We start from the raw sequence: 18,151 nt of genomic DNA, 5'->3' as shown, positions 1-18,151 counted from the left end.
AAAACTTATTTCCCTGGCATGAACGCTGCCTGTTCTAATGCCTGGCTTCCCTTTGCATGATCGGCAGTCAATGACAGGTAACAATTCTCTAGGAAAAAGAATGAACGTAAGACAGACTCGATCAAGTGGGAATACCCTAAGGGAAGAGACTCAGGCTGTGGATATGAAGGGGTGACGGACATCAACCCCTGCCCCCTCGGCTTTGTCAAAGCCTGAGTCCTTGTTCTTAGAAGTGAGTAATCCAAGTATCCTGGCTGCCTTTGTCTTCTCTGTTAACTCAGGCCTTCAGAAATAGCAGGGGCGGTGCAGCCCAGACCAGAAATGGCAGACCCCCGGGGTAATCAGGCCCAGGACATAGAATATGCAAGATCCTGTGAGATGTTTGCTGGAGGATGATGTTATTAGATTAGAATTTAAAGGCACAGACAGGAAACCAAAACTGCCCTTTGAGCCCTGTTACTCCTTTCAAATGTTAAAACTCCAATCTCTGCCCAGAATCACAGCGGGCGTTCTGTCTGCACTTTTGTAAGTCACCTACTTCTTTTGATCTTTTCTGCCAGACTGTGAATCCACAAACTAAGTCTGGATTCTCAATAAAAATCTGGTTGGAAATGGAGACTGGAAGCTCTCCACTAGAGAGGGTGGCCATGGAGCTCTCCACTAGAGAGAATCGCCATTCTGTCCCTATTTCCCCACAGGACCTGGTTGTCTCTGTGTATGTTTTTCTCGTGTTTCAACAAGCATCCATAGCAGAGATGGATACTGCTGGCCGGTATCATCCTCACCTTCTCTTGGGCTTCTCTATTATCTCCTTCCCCTGAAACTCAAGTCCCTCAGACTTCCGCTTCCACCCAAGGTAGAGAAACAGTGAGATTTACCTCTCCACCTGAAACAACTTCAAAAACAAAAAAAGAATCAAACTATACATAAAACATGGTTTTTCGGACACTGGGCATCAGACAACAAAAGATAATGATCCCTGAAAGACCAGAAACTAAAGAGGTGGTAGCTGTAACTTCACTTTGCTTACAGCTTTGAAGGAGTTTTCAAGCTGCGGCACAGGGAGAGGAACCCAGGTGGAGCCTGGTGAATTACTCCAGGTGAGGTGACGGAGCTGAGAGTCTCAAAAGACAAAAGTGATCAGAATCCACAGGACAGAGTAACAGGAGCAAAGAGCTGCAGAGACAGAGAACTTGGGAGATCTCCAGCGGGTATACCACTCCAATATTCAGCAGCATACTTAAGAATGTATGTGTGCAATGCAACCACTAGAAGCTGGGGAAAAAACCACCTAAAAGCCTAAAAGAGAACAATAACCTGAGCTCCCACAGGGCTGGGATGTTTGGGGGAACCAAATAGGGAGTCCACAGCAAAACCCAATAAACAAAGAAATACCATAATTAGGTTGAACCTGAAACCTGAGGGACTACAAGCCAACGAAATTAAAGGGGACAGCACTATTTCATATAGAAACTACTCCAAAAATTTTCATGCTAGTTAACGCAGGGGCTGGCAGGTATGCGGGGAGGCAAATACTGAGTACCTCTTGGTGCCAGGCACTACTGAGGATCCAGTAAGACATGATCTATGCCCTTGAGTGCCATATAGTGGTCTTCAAAACAGACTCATCATCAACTCCCTTGCTGAAATACTCCTTTAGTTTTTTGCCAGAAGTCAGTCAAAAGGACCCCTCTTGAAAAGGCTTCCCTTCATCACCCAGAGCTAGTCTGGAGTAGTAGCCCACTTCCCTTTATAGTACCTTTCACAATCTCTAATTATCCTCTATTATTGATTATAATTACTTATGTTAATATTTTCTCTCATGCACATTTAGAATACAAGCTCCACAGATGAAGAAATCTTGTCTGCTGTCTTCACCACTGTACCCTTGCTGACTATCACAGTTTATAACCATCGCAGGCACTCAAATACTTATTGAATTATTTAAACAAGAACTGTGACCAGGATAAGTTTCCTGATGATCAACATTTCCCAGGGTATCTATGTGAAACAGCACACTGAATACTCACCTCCACCTGAGTGACATTGATGACCAGCACCACCACCATCAGCACTGCAAGCACACAGCACAAAGGCCGTAGTTTTAAGAAACTGATCCCCATCATCTGGCTGTGTCGTGGTCACCCATGACTGACACCATGCTACCTTCACTCCTTAAAACTCCATGTCTTTGTTTTCCTGAGTTGCAGGTGAGCTTTCAGCTTAATTTGTTTTTTTTTCTACTAGCATCTTTAAGAGTTCTTCATGTAAAGGAGAAGCTGGGATTGATTTAAGAAGCACATTTTTCTTCAAAGGACTCCTGCAAAGAGGGGAAATCAGAAAACACATCACAAACTGTAATAGCCTGGGATGGGGTAAGAGGAAAAATACCCCATTTCCTCTTCTTTAACCTCAAAAGCCCAAAGTCAAGCTGAGAAAGCCAAGAGCCAGAGCGGAGTAACATCTAGTCCATATCCAGACAGCTGACTGAAACCCAACCCCAGGCTTCTGTGTAAATACAATTATATTGATCATACTACCTATTTAGGTTTTACTTTTTTAAGAAAGCAAAAAAACAATGTCTTTAAATTCTCAGAAACTTTAAAGTAACTGTTAAATTTCTACAGAAGTCTAAGTAAATAAAATCAATTCCATTATAGTTCAAGTTATGTAACATTATTGGAGTAACTTTATTTAAAGAGCATTAAGAGGAAACACTGTGATTTTATGAGGACTTCTGACATACTCTGGGAAACAAAAGGCACAGTTCCTCTGTATGGCAGAAGAAGGCAAACACCCTTTGGGTCTCCCGCCCCACCAACACATAAGTGTTCCCGATGCTCCCTCCACTAAGTGACAAGTCACAGGAGGAAAGACAACTGTCCTGAAGATGTAGGAGATGAAAGCTAAGCTTAAGCAGTAACAGGCCACCGAAACCCTTCATCACATATGCTAGAGGTAGAGGACTTCAGAGTCTGCTGCTCCTGTTCTCCCATGTAATGAATTCAAAATGCTCTCTCCAGTTGCTGTTTTGATATAGGTAAGCAGAGAAAGTGCTAGTATTTTATTCCCACAGAGGCTTTCCATGGAAGACACGGGGGACAGGGAAAGGTGAAAAGCGAGGATAGTCATGGTGCAGACCTCGAACACCTCAGCTGCACCACCGCTCCCTGCAGCTTTGTGTTGGACTGGTAAGCCCTCTCTTCCCTCGCTCACCTACTCCCCCTGCCTAATTCATTTCTGTAACAACAGAACGATGGCAACCCTTCCTCTTCCCAGCTTCATAAAGAAGGAAAGGCTAAGCTATTGCAACATACTCTCCATCCTCAAAATTCCCATAGCACTTAAGATTTTCACTTCTTAGATGATCTCTATATTTGTATGTATTTATCTCCCACCTAGACTATACCATTTATGGCTATATTAAGAAGAGAAACAGAAACCACATATCATAAAAAATACAATTTAATGATGATAATGTATCATATTTTTGACCCCCTCACAGTACTTAGCTCTTTACATGGTATCAGTAGATTCAACATCCCACATAACAAATAGTTATGGAGGCCTAGTCTGTACTGCACACTGTACTCCATGCCAGGCATCCCCCTGGAAAAGCTTATTTATACTCATATTAGGCAAAAGGCAGTTGCTCTCCTAAATTAAAGAAGAATAAATCCACTACCCCTGGCCACCTCCATTGGGATGCCAGGCACTGCGAAAGGCTACACACACTTAACCATTTCCCAGCCCCCAACACTGCCCCTCTCCAACATTCACCCCCCCATCCCCATGCTGAAGTGCCCGGATATTCTTGGAAGAAAATGGCTGTGAAATAGAGGCAGTGACGCTGTCATCAGGGTCACAACTGGTCCTCTGTAGAAATTCTTCTCGAGGAGTTGGCCGTAAGAATGAGGTTTCCCTGATGGCCAGAGAGGGAGAAGCCCAGAGGTGAGACTCCACAGGAATTTAGCTGCACCATAGCAGGCATAGCCTGTGTACTTGGTGAACACTGTCAGTTTAGACATCAGTGTGGTCCAGAGTGAGTCAGCTGCAGCATGGCAGGTGCAGAAGGATGGCAAGGGCAGCAGATCCCAGAGCTAAAGAAACGGTAGGGCCATATACAGCAATGCAAACATGCAAAAAGCCTCTCATGGCCAGGGGCTTCTACTGAAAATCATTATGGAGGATCATGATGAGAAAAAACCAGACTTCCTGCTATGAGCAGTAGAGCATTAAGATTTGAGAGGCCGTTTGTATATCTAATTAGGTGGAGCCTGAAGAGCACCAAACGCAGCTCTCTTTGAAAACATATATACTAAAATATTGACATTCGTCACCCTTGGCCAGTTTTCTTCAAAGTACTCCCACAAAGAGGGGAGACCTCCTTCGCCTTTATCTTTATGTCCTGATTGTATACCGGGAAATAAAAATCACAACTATTACGAATAAAGCTGGTTTCTAAAAGTAGTAACTAAGGATATGACAGAAGGAGAAACAAGGCTTTAAATCTAATATAGGAAAACAAGATTAATTTAAAATGAAAAATTTAAGACTTTAAAACAAAGCCTATAATAAGAGACAAAAAAGGACACTACATAATGATAAAGAGAACAATGCACAAGAGGCTACAACCCTTGTAAACATGTATGCACCTGACATAGGAACACCTAAATATATAAAGCGAACATTGATGGACATAAAGGAAAAAATTGACAGTAATACAGTCAAAGTAGGAAAATTTAATATCTGATTTACATCAATGGATAGATCATCCAGACAGAAAATAAGGAAACAGTAGCCTCAAGTTACATACTGGACCAGATGAATTTAATTGACATGTTCAGAGCATTTCACCCCAAAGCAACAGAATATACCTTCTTTTCAAGTGCACATGGAACATTTTCCAGGATAAATCACATGTTAAGACACAAAACAAGTCTCAATAAATTTCAGAAGATTGAAATCATATCAAACATCTTTTCTGACCACAATGAAAAAATACACAAACATATGGAGGCTAAATAACATGTTACTAAACAATGAATGGGTTAACAAAGAGATCAAGGAAAAAATAAAAAGATGCCTTAGGACAAATGAAAATGAAAACACAACAATCCAAAATCAATCAGTCCTAAGAAGGAAAATTCACAGCAATACAGGCCCACCTCAAGAAACAAGAACACTCTATAAACAATCTAACCTGACACCTAAAGGAATTAGAAAACAACAAAAAAAACAAAGCCCAAAGTAAGTAGAAGAAAGAAAATAATAAAAATCACAGTGGAAATTATCAAAATAGACTCTCAAAAAAACAATACAAAAGATCAATGAAACCAAGAGCTCGTCCTTTGACAAGACAAAATTGATAAACCTTTAACCAGACACGTCAATAATAAAAGATGACCCAAATATAAAATCAGAAATTCAATAGGAGCAGTAACAACTGTCACCATAGAAATGCAAAGGATTATAAGAAAATACTATGAACAATTATATGAAAACAAATTAGACAATCTGGAAAAAAATGCATACATTCCTAGAAACATACAATGTTCCAAGACTGAAACCAGAAAACAGAAAAACTGAACAGAAGGATAACAATCCACAAAACTAAAGCAGTAATCATAAAACTCCCAACATATTTATCCAAAGAATCTGGAAACACTAAGTCAAAAAATTATATGCACCCCTATGTGCACTGCAGCATTATTTACAATGACTAAGACATGGAAGCAGCCCAAGTGCCCATCACCAGATGAGAGGATAAAATAGCTGTGGTACATTTATACAATGGAATATTACTCGGTCTTAAAAAATAAAATCTCATCATTTGCGACAGCATGGATGAACCTAGAGGATATTATGCTCAGTGAAATAAACCAGTCAGAGATAGACAAATACCATGTGATTTCACTCAGGTGGAATCCAAAGAACAAAGTAAACAAATTAACAAAATTAAAACAGACTCATAGACATAGAGACCAGACTGGTGATTACCAGAGGGAAGGGTGATTGGGGGACTGGGTAAAAGAAGTGAAGAGATTAAGAAGTTCAAATCAGTAGTTTCAGAGCAGTCACAGGGATGATGATAACTATGTATCGTACCAGGTGGATACTGGAAATAGCAGGACACTTTGTATATAATTGTCTAGTCACTATGCTATACACCTGAAACCAATACAAATAATACTGAAAGTGACTACAATTGAAAAATAAATTTTAAAAAAACTCCCAACTAGCACAGGTGAATTCTACCAAACATTCAAAGAAGAAAAAAATACCTAGCCTCCTCAAACTATTTCAAAAAGTTCAAGAGGAGGTAAAACTCCCAAGCTCATTTTATAACACCAGCATTATCTGATTCCAAAATCAAATAAAGACACTACAAAGAAAGAAAATTACAGGCCAATACCCTGATAGACACAGATGCAACAATCCTCAACAAAATATTAGCCAACCAAGTTCAGCTATACAATAAAAAGATCATACACCATGATCAAGTGAACAAAAATGCTGTGGTACACATATGCAATGTAATATTACTCAGTCATAAAAAGTGAAATCTTACCATTTGAAATAGCATAGACAGACCTAGAGGGTGTTAAGCTTACTGAAATAAGACAGTCAGAGAAAGATAAATATCATATGATTTCACTTATATGTGGATTTTAAAAGACAAAATTAACAAACAAAATAGAAATGGACAAATAGATGCAGAGAACAGACTGATGCTTGCCAGAGGGACTTGGTGAAAGAGGTGAAGAGATTAAGAAGTATAAATTTGTAGTTACAAAAGAGTCGGGGGAATGTAGAGTACAGAGGAGGAAATACAGCCAATAACACTGCAATGGCACAACAGGTTGCAATTATAGTGCTTCCTTTTGTGAAAGTACAGCTGAAAGGCAATCTTGTGTTGATGATTTTTTATTTTGCCTTTATGAGGGGAAATCATGACAGAATGGGTATTATAATGGGTGTAATACCCATTATAGACAAATGGGTATTAGAAATACCAAGGAAACCCCCTGTAAAGTATATGGTTGTTTAACCACTATACTATACACCTGAAACTAGTACAAAATAATACTGAATGTAAACTGTAATGGAAAAATAAAATTTAAGTTAATAAGTAAAACGAAAGGTTTCAAGGTAAAAGAAGAAATATGTAACAGGTTTCTGTGATTCTCCTACAAATGTTAAAAAAAGGGATTATAACAAAAAAAATTTACAAAGAGAGCAGGAAAATATCCTTTAATATCTCAGATTGTACTTAGAACTGAGTAATAAAAGCGCTAGATGGAAATGACTCTGGAAAAAAGTTTCCTAGATCAACCAAAACAATAAAAGAATAAATGTAATTTACCTTTTTTCTGGGAAATTTCCAGTTCCCAAGAAGAGAAGCTTATTAGAACTAAGAAATTTAAGATTACATCTACCTTTCTTCCAGTGTAAAGTCCTGACCTCAAGCAATCCTGAGAGCAGCCCTTATTCTTTTCTTGCCACATTGAAAGCACATGTTGAGTTTTTTTCATTTTTATACCATTACTCTTGCTGCAACAAAGATAAGCACAATGTACAAGTTAAAGATACTGAAAATTAAGTAAAGAAAAAAATTCCTGAAATAAAGAGTACAACTTTACAGCAAAGGTGTACATAGACTTCAGTACAAAATAGTGGGAGGAATAGAGATAGGAACATTTCCTTTCCTACCAATAAAAAACAGTACTACTGGTTATCTATACATAAATATGGCAAACCACTCTCAGATCTGAGCCGAGTGTCAACATTTTATAAACAGCAATATAGCTGAAAAACAAAAAAACAAAACTATAAAGCTCCCTGTGTTACTTTTCTTAAAGACTAGAATAATCAAGTGGTTCAACAATTCATCATAGCCCTGCAGAAAACAAGAGGCATCCAGACAGATCTAAAAGTTGTAGTTGCTCCAGGGGAATCTAAACTTGACCAGTCCTGTTTTCAAATCTTTCTGAAGGGGTCAGTCCACCACTTAACTCATGCTTCATATTTGCATTTGAGACAAGCAAAAAGTAAAATGCATGGTCTGTTTTGCCAAATGTTGATTAAGACTACTTACCAGCCAATCTAATTTTTTTATGGCCTGTGGCAATAACCCTAGACTGACATTAGGCAACTGCCTTCCTATCCATTATCTCACAAAAGAATTACAAAGTGATTGCTTACATCACTTGGAATTACAATCGTCGGTTACACAAATGAAACACTTGAGTTCAGTACTAAACAGAAAATTAGGCAGCAACCCCATCCTCCAGGGAGTTAATGTTCTTAAATGAACATTCCACAAATATTTTAGAAGACAATCATGTGCCCAGTTTTGGGGAGATGGTCCCCATCCTACATACTATGACCTGTAATTGTACTTGTCAGAGCAAGTGTCTGCAATTTTAATTCAGAATACATGAACTACGCCACATAAAAGTCCAAAGCACAGATTTACATGGAATAGATCCAAACTTAAATGTTTATATCTAAACTTTTCAAAGAGCGGCTGTTATTTTTCACAGGGTGCTGAGTAAGACCTTAAACTTATTAACAGGGTAGGGTCTAAGGAGAGAGAAAGAGACTCATGTAAGACAATGACAATGATGGGTCAACCAAATAAGGTCAGTGCTTGGGCAAAGATGAAGCAGGGTGACTGGTCTGCAGGACTTGTTTTCCCAGATCCCATTTCTCCTTCACACTCCTCCACTCACAGGCCCGGGTGCCTGCCTATGCCTTCACTGATGGTGGAGGAGGGAGGTAGAGAAGTAAACAAATCAGTTAAATAAGTCACAGAGTAGTAACTGTTATAAGAAAAAACAAGGGACACTGATAGACAATGGCCTTCAACCTTACATGCACATTATCATCTTGGAACCTTTAAAATACTAGTGCCTAAAAGACACCCCACCAAATGAATCAGACAGAATCTGTGGGGTAAGGTGCAAGAAACAGCTTTTTTTTAAGTTCTCCATATGATTTTAATGGAGAGCCAAGTAGCAGAACCACTACTACAAGGTAGTCAGGAAGTGTTACTTCAAGAATGGCCTTTCTGAAATGTTTAAATTGTAACTTACATTATACTCCAATTGCGAGCAAAGGCGACAGCCAACAGCACTTGAGCGATCTATTCCTTTGTTTCCTTTCTCAGAAAAAATCAACAGCACTTTACCAGAGCCAGACAGATTATGAGGACAATAGATATGGAGAGGAAATTACTCAACAGTCAAAGGAACCAAGAACCAAGCACTGTAGAAGAATACTGCACTAGCGCCTCCGGGGTGGAATGAGACCAGGGGTCCCACCAGCTTCAAGCACATACACCATGATGTTCCAAATGATAATTAACTACTGCAAGGAGGAGGGGAGGCCTATCAGAGGAGTGTGACTCTTTACCTTCCGGAAGTGAGACAACAATTCTCCTTTAGAGTATAAAAAACTAAACCCTGCTGCCCTGACTGGTGTGGCTCAGTAGGCTGAGTATCCTCCCGCCAGTTAGATTCCAGCCAGGGCAAGTGCCTGGGTTGTGGGCCAGGCCCCCCACTGGGGCGTGTGAGAGGCAACCAATCGATGTTTCTCTCGCTCTTTCTCCCTCCCTTCCCCTCTCTCTAAAAATAAATTAAATTAAATAAATCCTGGTAGAGAAACCCTCTTATCAACCTAGTGGCCTCTGATCAAACGGAGATGGGCAACAGGCCAGGGTCTCGTATCACACCTTGTAAAGTCACACTCTTTTCCCCTCATACGACCTGAATGTGATGGCAGTGAGGCCAGAACAGTCCAACACGTTGGTGCCCAAAGTAGCGATGAGACGCGAAATGGGGCTGAAGGGATGGAAGGTGTCTCAGCTGCTGACCCGCTGTCTCGAGGTCTGGCTCCGCAGTGCTGTGCCTGCGGCTGCACCTGCTGGCGTTGCAGCAAGTTGAAAACGTTGCGGGTGAAAATGCACATGCCCAGCCCCGCCCCCTCCCTGCCGGGACTCGCAGCGGCTCCAACAACAGAGTCCAAGGCTGCAGCAGCCTGGGACTCAAATTCTGCTCCGGACTTGGGTTGGAGCCTCTCCTTCCGGGTTCAAATGCCCCAGGCATGCTGAACTTCGTCAGCACCAGGCCACACAAGGACAGGGACTCGGGAGCGGGCGCGCGACGAGGAAGGAGCTTGGAAGCCGAGAGGTGTGCAAAGGAGCCGTGCAAAGGCTCGTTTGGGCGGCAGAGGCCCCGGCCAGGGCCAGCACACACCCCGCAGGTCCGCACTCACCTCCAGGTCCCGCCTGCAGCCGTGCGGCTGGGAACACTGCTGGCCGGACCGGTTGCGGCTGAGCTGAGCTGCCCAGCCCCTGCTTCCGGACCCCCCTACGCCGTCTCCTCCCCGACCCCGGGCTACGATTGGTTGAGCTCCGGAAGGGGCGGGCTGAAGATGCCGAGGGACAGTCGCGGACGCAGACGGACCGGGGGAGAGCGCCCGAGCCCCAGCCGCGGACCTGGGGCCTCCATAGCTTTCGGCCACCCCTCTTATCCCGGCTCCTTCGCACAAGGGTGTCCTGCAGCTGTCGTCCTGTGGCCTGACTCGGGGCACTCTCGGGACCTAGCTGCTCGTCCTCTTCGGACGTCAGGGAGCATCCCTTTCAAGTCTTTTCTTGTCAGTGAAGTGACCAAACCGGAGATGCCGCTACTTGGGCCGTCTTTCACCTGCGTGGCAGAATGTATTGTTCCCTGTATCAGAGAAACATAATTTGCCAAGCACCAGCACTTTGACGACTGGTCCTTGAATCTTTACCTGCTTGTTAGTAGTCGACTATTCTCGTTGCGTTGAAACAGCCCTGTTTCTTTTACTAGCCGTATACAAGACGTGGGTCTTCTGGCAAAACGCCTGAACGTCCTCCCTCACCCCCCCCCCCCCAAATTCTGAGCTATCCTATTTTGGACAGTCTTCTAACCGGTAAAACGTCCGTAGCAGCCTTGCGAAATTCAGGAGCTGACAGGAGTCCTTAGAAGACAGACAAGCCCTTGCTCAGGAAGCAGGAAGGGATCACAGCGCTGGGAGCATAAAGGATTTAAGCCGAATTTATCCAAGCAGAGCACAGGCTCTAGAAGTAGACCTGTCCCTATTACCTCTAGGTTGAAGAAGAAGAATCTATATAAATTACCACTAACATTAATCGTTCTTAAATGTATTGACCACAATGGACTCAACTTGCCTATTTCGATGTTTTCATGGCAGTACTACATGCATGAATGAATAACCAGACTAATGAATGGAGCAAAAGGAGGTTCTGTATTGGGCAGTCTCTTCTGGTGTAAGCATTTCATTCTCCTTATTCCTCAAGGAAACTTAGCCCTCAAGGGCCTTTTGTAATCATAAAAAGTGTTCCATTGCCTTTGTGCCTAATGATGAAGAGCCCTATATGGTAGACTTTTGCTTTATCAAGTCCTGTCTCCCTGTAGGTGGACTCACAGCCACCTGTCTTTCACAGTTTGGCTGTCGGGCAAGTGGAAAATACTAAACAGGAGATGCTGACTTCTAAAATCATTGTTTTGGACTGCATTAGTGATATTATTAACCTCATTTACACAGTCATCACACTAAGGAATTTGAGTGCTCTTACATATATTTTACAGTCACTATAGCCACAAAAAAGTGTGGCTGGACGAGAGAGGCCTGTCCATTACTACTAGATTCTTCAAAGATCCCTGACTGGAAAGCCACCACATCCCTATTGCAGAATGCTACCATACAAAGAATATGCACTTAGGGATCCTTGGCTGCCTGGGTCTGATCCACAGTTTAGCCTCTTCCTAGCAGTGTTATCTCAGGCAAATTACTTCTCTGAGCTCCTTTCCTCAACTGTAAGTTAGGGGTAACACTACCTGCACTTAGGAATAAATGAGACGACAAATGAAAAGTGCCTAGCACAGTGTCCCATTGTTCAAAATAAGTGGCTGCTGTCACATTAGGTACCAACCACCCTTGTCCAAAAACACCACGAACCAACCTAGAGTAGGAGATTAGAAGGAAGAAGTGTTTGGTGCCTCTATTGGTCTGCTCAGGCTGCCATAATAAAGTACTGCACACTGGGTGGCTTAAACAACAGAACTTTTATTTTCACAGTTCTGGCACTAGAAGTCACTGATCAAGAGGCCAGCGGATTCAGGTCCTGGTGAGAGCTCTCTTCCTGGCTTGTAAACACCTTCTCACTGTGTCCTTACATGGCAGGGGGAGAATGAGAACTCTTGAGTGTCTGTTTGCCCTCTTAGAAGGACATCAGTCTCATCAGATTAGGGATTTACCCTTATGACCTCATTTAACCTTAATTGCCTTTTGGGTGGAAAGGCAGTTTCTTGCATACAGTCTTTCATGCACTCAGCCTTGACCAGGAGCATTTCCTTACCAAGAGATGAGTCCTCACAGCTTGTGCTGGGCTTATTGCTTTGTATGGGAATATCTTTCCCTGTGAAAAGATAACATCTTTCAGAGTTAATGCATATTGTTTGTTCTGCTTAAGGGGCACCAGAGAGTTCCTTCACCCCTTCTACCATGTAAGGACCTAGTCAGAAGATGGTAGTGAATCAGGAAGATAGCCCTCAGCAGACACTGAATCTGCTGGTGTCTTGAGCTTGGATTTCCCAACATCCAGAACTATGAGAAATAAATTTCTGTTGTTTATAAGCCACCAAGTCTATGGCATTCTGTTCCAGAAGCTCAAATGGACCATGGCACTTATACTATCCAGTCATAAACAGTGTGCCAAAGTTACTTAGGTCATCTCCCTTTTTTCTACCCTCTTTGGTGTGTTGATGCCATACATTTATAATACAGTTAAATTCATCATTAGTCCACATTCCACCTTCAGATCCCCTGACATCTTACTTGAGATTTGGGGGGATTAAATGTGCATCGAGTAAAACTTTGGTCTTTGTTTACTGTCCTATGGGTTTTGACAAATACATAGGATCATGTATCTACAACCACAGTACTGTACACAATGGTTTCATCACCCTAAAATTCCAATGTGCGGCCACTTTCTTAATTCCTGGCAACTACTAATCTGTTTTAAAAGGTCATATTCTCTCAGCTCTTTATGTTAGATTATCTAACTTTGAAAGAATCTTGTTTGAGGTGCAAAAACATTACTTTAAAGACAAATGAAATATAACAAGAAAACCTTTGTTATTCTGATGATTTTTATTCCCTTTCTAGAGTACTCCCATTTTTACCAAGTTGAGTTGTTTGTTTCCAAACCAGTTTATGTTAGTTATGTTATTATATAATTACATAATCTATTATATTAACCTTTGAAATCAAATGTAAACGAGAGAGAATATTCTCGGAAAACAATGTTGAGTGCTTTGGAAAGACTCAAAAGTGAATTGCTCAAAATAGTAAAGCAAAAATCTGGTATTGAGTTAAGTATGCACAAAGAAATTACCAACAATCGAGGAGAAATTATAAAAATCTAGATGTATTCTGTATTCAGATGGGTTTATGAGTGCCTTTAAGTTCTCACTTCTTTAAGGAACTAAAATTTGAAATGGTGCATGGCAGGTAAAATTTACAAAAGCCACAGAACTCAGAGCATCAGTACTCAAAGAAAACAGCATTGAAAAAACAACCCAGTTCAAAGACTTACATTACCTAGTTTCAAGACTGAGTGGAAAGTTACAGTCATTGAGAGCGTGTAGTACTAAGATATAAACAAACTAATGGAACAGAATAGAATCCAGAAACAGACACCTGCATATTTGGTCAACTACTTACCAAGGTAGTTAAAAGGGGAAAGGTCAATCTTTTCAACAGCTGGTGCTACACTACTGGATAATCACATGCAAAAATAAACCTCAAATCACATAAAAAATAACTCAATGTGGATCATAGCCTTCAATGTAAAAGCTAAAACTATAAAACTTCTAGAAGGAAAGACAGGAGAAAATCTTAGAAGCTCAGGCTTCACCAAACTTTGTGACACATCCAAAGAAAAGACACAGATGACAAATAAATTTTAAAATGTTCAACATCATTAGTCATTAGGATAATGTAGATTAAAAACCACAAGGAGATACTACTATATACACATTTGAATGGCTAAAATTAAAAAGACTGACCATACCAAATATTTAGTGAGTATGTCTAAAAAATGGAACCATCCTGCACTTCTGGTGGGAATGCAAAATGTTATGGTCAATTTGGAAAATAAAATTGGTTTGGCAGATTCTTAAAAAGTTAGACATATACCTACTCTATGACCCAGCCATTCCACCGCTGGGTATTCACCCAAGAGAAATTAAGTATATGTCCATACAAAGACCTATACACAAAATGTTCATAGCAGTTAATTTCTAATAGGCAATAACTGGAAACAACACAAATACCCAACAACAGATGAATGGATAAACAAATTGTAGGGTGATGTCATCAAGATGGCAACATAAGTTATTCAAAATCCCAGTCTGCTTCAAAAGACAACTAACAACCATCCATAGACAAGGTACCATTGAAAATCCAAGAAGCTGGGGGTGGTGAGGCTGAAAGCACAATCCTGGACCACATTGGAAAGATAAAGGAGCCACTATACTCTGATCACATCACCCCTCCCACAGGCCAACACAGCAACACGGGAGGGGACACAGAGCCTACATCTCTTTAGTGGAAAAGAGAGCCCAAGGTGGACACCAAGTTGCCCCAATATTTCAGGACACTTGCAGGGAGGCCAATGAAGGTTGCACTTCCTGGGAATCACCAGGGAAATTTGGGGAGCCTGACCACTGGGAATCAGATAGCGTTGAAGAACAGGGGCAGAGCTTATAGCAAACAGATCCCAGATTTGGGCAGATACATTCTTGTTTGCAGTAGCACCCCAAGGAAAGGTCTCAGCCAGCAGATTTGCCCAATTACTGATCTGAATCAGTCGCCCTGTCTGGACGGGGAACTCAGTTGGCAGTTCAGCCTGATTTGAGTCCTGGGTCAAGAGTGCTGGCTGTGAGAACCATTTTACTACCCTGCCCAAGCAGAAAAGCAAATTCACAGCCTGCCAACTGCTGAGAACAGCCTCAGGTTCCACCATCCAAGAAGCCTGATCAGAGAACCCAGGCAGCTGTGGATAGAGCCCAGCCTCCAGCACCAGCAAGAACCAGTGGCATGTTTTTTAAAAATAGAAAAAAAAAATCCTAAAATTCCTATGAAACCACAAAAGACTCTGAATAGCCAAAGCTAAGACAGAAAGAAAAAGTGGGAAGCATTGGAGGTCAAACTATACTACAAAGCTATAGGAATCAAAATACATGGTGTTGGCATAACAGACACACAGACCAATGGAACATATAAAGACATAATTTGTATATATACATTCAACTACTATTTGACAAGCAAGCCAGAAATGCTCAGAAGGGAAAGGATACTCTCTTCAGTGAATGGTATTGGGAAACTGGATATTTATGTGCCAAAGAATGAAATTGGACCCCTAAATTACACCACTCACAAAAATTAACTCAAAATGGAGTAAAGACTTACACATAAGACCTGATACCATAAAACTCTTTGAAAGTTGTGCATAGGTCTTAAAATTTTTTAACTCACACATAAAGTTATAACTATGTGAAGTGATGAGTACATGTTAACTGTTACTGTTGTAAACATTTTATAAGAAACATGATATATCAAACCATCATATTGTACACCTTAAACTTACACTATATCAATTGTTTCTCAATAAAGCTGGAAAATATTTCAATAAAATTGAAGAAAAAACTCAAAACACAAATTGCAGTTAATACATTCAATGGGCTACTACTCAGCTATAAAAAAGGAATGAACTATCAGATGAATCTCTTAACATTATGCTGAGCAAAAGAAGCCACATAAAATAAGACGGTTATGAAGGAGATGAGGAATCTTTTGGGGTGATAAATAAGTTCATTATCTCAATTGTTGTGAGCTCAAGGACACATGCAGTCATACACTGCTTAACAAAGGGCACATATTCTGGAAGAGTGTGAAGCAATTTTGTCATTGTGCCAACCTCAGAGTGCCCTTACACAAACCTACATGGCAGCACGGCCTCCAACACACCTAGGTTACATGATACAGCCTACTGGCCCTAGGCTACAAACCTGTACACTATGTTTCTGTACTGAATACTATAGGCAATTCTAACACAATGGTATTTGTGTATCTAAACATATCAAAACATAGAAAAGGTACAATAAAAAATGGCATAAAAGATTAAAAATATGGTACAACTGTATAGGATACTTAACATAAATGACCTTTCAGGAGCATAAGTTACTCTGGGTGAGTGAGTAGAGAGTGAATGTGAAGGCCCAGGGCTTACTGTACACTACTGGAGACTTTACAATTGCACACTTAGGCTGCACTGAATTTCTAAAATGACACAAGATTAAATCAAGCACAAGAGAATATGACTCAATCTTAAGTCCCATGGTAAACAGGAGATGTATGAGATGCTGCCAGCATAACATGGCATATTTTACCACAGCAAACTATTCTTGTTTTTTTAAAGATTTTATTTATTTAGAGAGGGGAAGGGAGAGAGAGAAACATCAACATGTGGTTGCCTCTCATGCACCCCGCACTGGGGACCTGGCCCACAACCCAGCATGTACCCTGACTGGGAATCGAATCAGACATCCTTTGATTCACAGGCCGGCACGCAATCCATGGAGCCACGCCAGCCAGGGTACAAAGTTCTATGTAAGTAGAAAGAGTACATGACAAGTATAGTAAATATAATACATAAACCACATAGCCATTTATTATCAAGTATTATGTACTGTGCACAACTGTATGTGCTATACTTTCATAAGACTGGCAAGACAGTAAGTTCACACCAACATCACCACATACATATACTGCCTTTCCAACAGTTGCGTCGCTAGGCAACAGGAACTGTTCATCTCCATTGTCATCTCGTGCAACACGTTGCATAAGCAGTCTGACGTTGATCAGTGTCATTATACAGCCTATGACTATATATGTGTCAGAACTGATCAAAATGTCCACTTTAAATAAGTGCAGTTCACAGTATGTCAATTTTATTTCATAAAGTTTAAGGCACATGTCATTTTTGTGATTTCCTATTTTAACCAATCTTTTGATTAATCAACTATATTAGTCTGCTCAGGCTCCCATAACAAAATGGCAGGTTGAGTGGCTTAAATACAAATATATCTTCTCATATTTTCAGAAGCTGAAGTCCAAGATCAAGGTACCAGCAGGGTTGATTCCTGGTGAGAACTCTCTCCCCGGCCTGCAGAGGGCTGCTTTCTCACTGTCCTCAAATGGCCTTTCCTCTGGGTATGCATGGAGAAAAAAGATCTCTTGTATCTTATGAGAACACCAGACATATTGGGAGAGGGCCCTACCCTTATGACCTTATTTAACGTTAATTACCTCCTTCAAGCCCTCATCTCCAAATAGTCACACTGGTGGTTAGAGCTTGAACTCATGAATTTAGAAGGGAGTACAATTCAGTCCACAAGGCCAACTACACATCCTCATTGTGTCAAATCACAGGGCACCTACTCTACTTACCAGTAACACTTTGAGCACCCACTGTTTTAACAGCATCCAGCAGTGTCACCTGTGCTCTTGGAGGGATAATAGCTGCTTTTCTCTATGCAGAGAATTTCAGTGACCATCTGGAAAGTAATTAAATCCATACCAAATGAAACTAAATGAGCATTCCTTGCATTTCATATCCATTTTCTTAAGGCTAGGACTGTTTTATTGCAAATTCACTTATATAACAATAATACTCAGAACTTTCTTTGGTAGACTTCTGTCTGCAGTTTGTTCTGAATTATAATTACCCATTAATTGACAAGCACAATGAATAACGGTAGGGAACCACTTTGCAAGGCATAGAAATGTAGCTCAGCACCCACGGGGAAAACCAGCAGGGAGCAAGTCGCATGCAGGACCACACCCTCAGAGTTCTCCTTTGGGAAATAAAGCCTGCATTATACCTAGGCTGCTTTGTGACTTGCTCTTGCTAAAACTCCCCCACCCTGAGTTCAGGCAGCAAATGCTTACTGCATATCTTCAAAGTGACTTCCTGAAGTCTGTGCTAATTTTCCCAAGGACTGAAGTGTAACCAGACCTGTTATTCTTATCATTC

The 18,151-nt window shown here is 41.1% G+C and overlaps 1 protein-coding gene across 3 annotated transcripts in view; it reads right to left on the bottom strand.

Moving 5' to 3' along the window:
* The window catches only part of NXPE3 (neurexophilin and PC-esterase domain family member 3), a 40,030-nt gene extending 29,645 nt beyond the window's left edge, over positions 1 to 10,385 (bottom strand). The window contains exons 1-3 of one of the 3 annotated variants that reach the window (XM_028504600.2): positions 10,279 to 10,348; positions 9,771 to 9,924; positions 2,031 to 2,320 (exon numbers count right to left, since the gene is read on the bottom strand). In XM_028504600.2, the coding sequence (XP_028360401.1) occupies positions 2,031 to 2,126 (96 nt within the window). In that variant the 5' untranslated portion in view covers positions 2,127 to 2,320; positions 9,771 to 9,924; positions 10,279 to 10,348. Of the gene's footprint in view, positions 1 to 2,030; positions 2,321 to 9,770; positions 10,210 to 10,278 lie in introns of those variants that run through there. The other 2 variants (XM_028504599.2, XM_036018031.1) reach the window with 2 other exon arrangements.
* Between the last annotated feature and the right edge of the window lie 7,766 nt (positions 10,386 to 18,151).

This window comes from Phyllostomus discolor, chromosome 2, assembly GCF_004126475.2.
Source record: "Phyllostomus discolor isolate MPI-MPIP mPhyDis1 chromosome 2, mPhyDis1.pri.v3, whole genome shotgun sequence".
NCBI classification, from domain to species: Eukaryota; Metazoa; Chordata; class Mammalia; order Chiroptera; family Phyllostomidae; genus Phyllostomus; species Phyllostomus discolor.
Note: the sequence above shows the minus strand (reverse complement) of the source record. Positions and strands in the feature narration are given on the sequence as shown.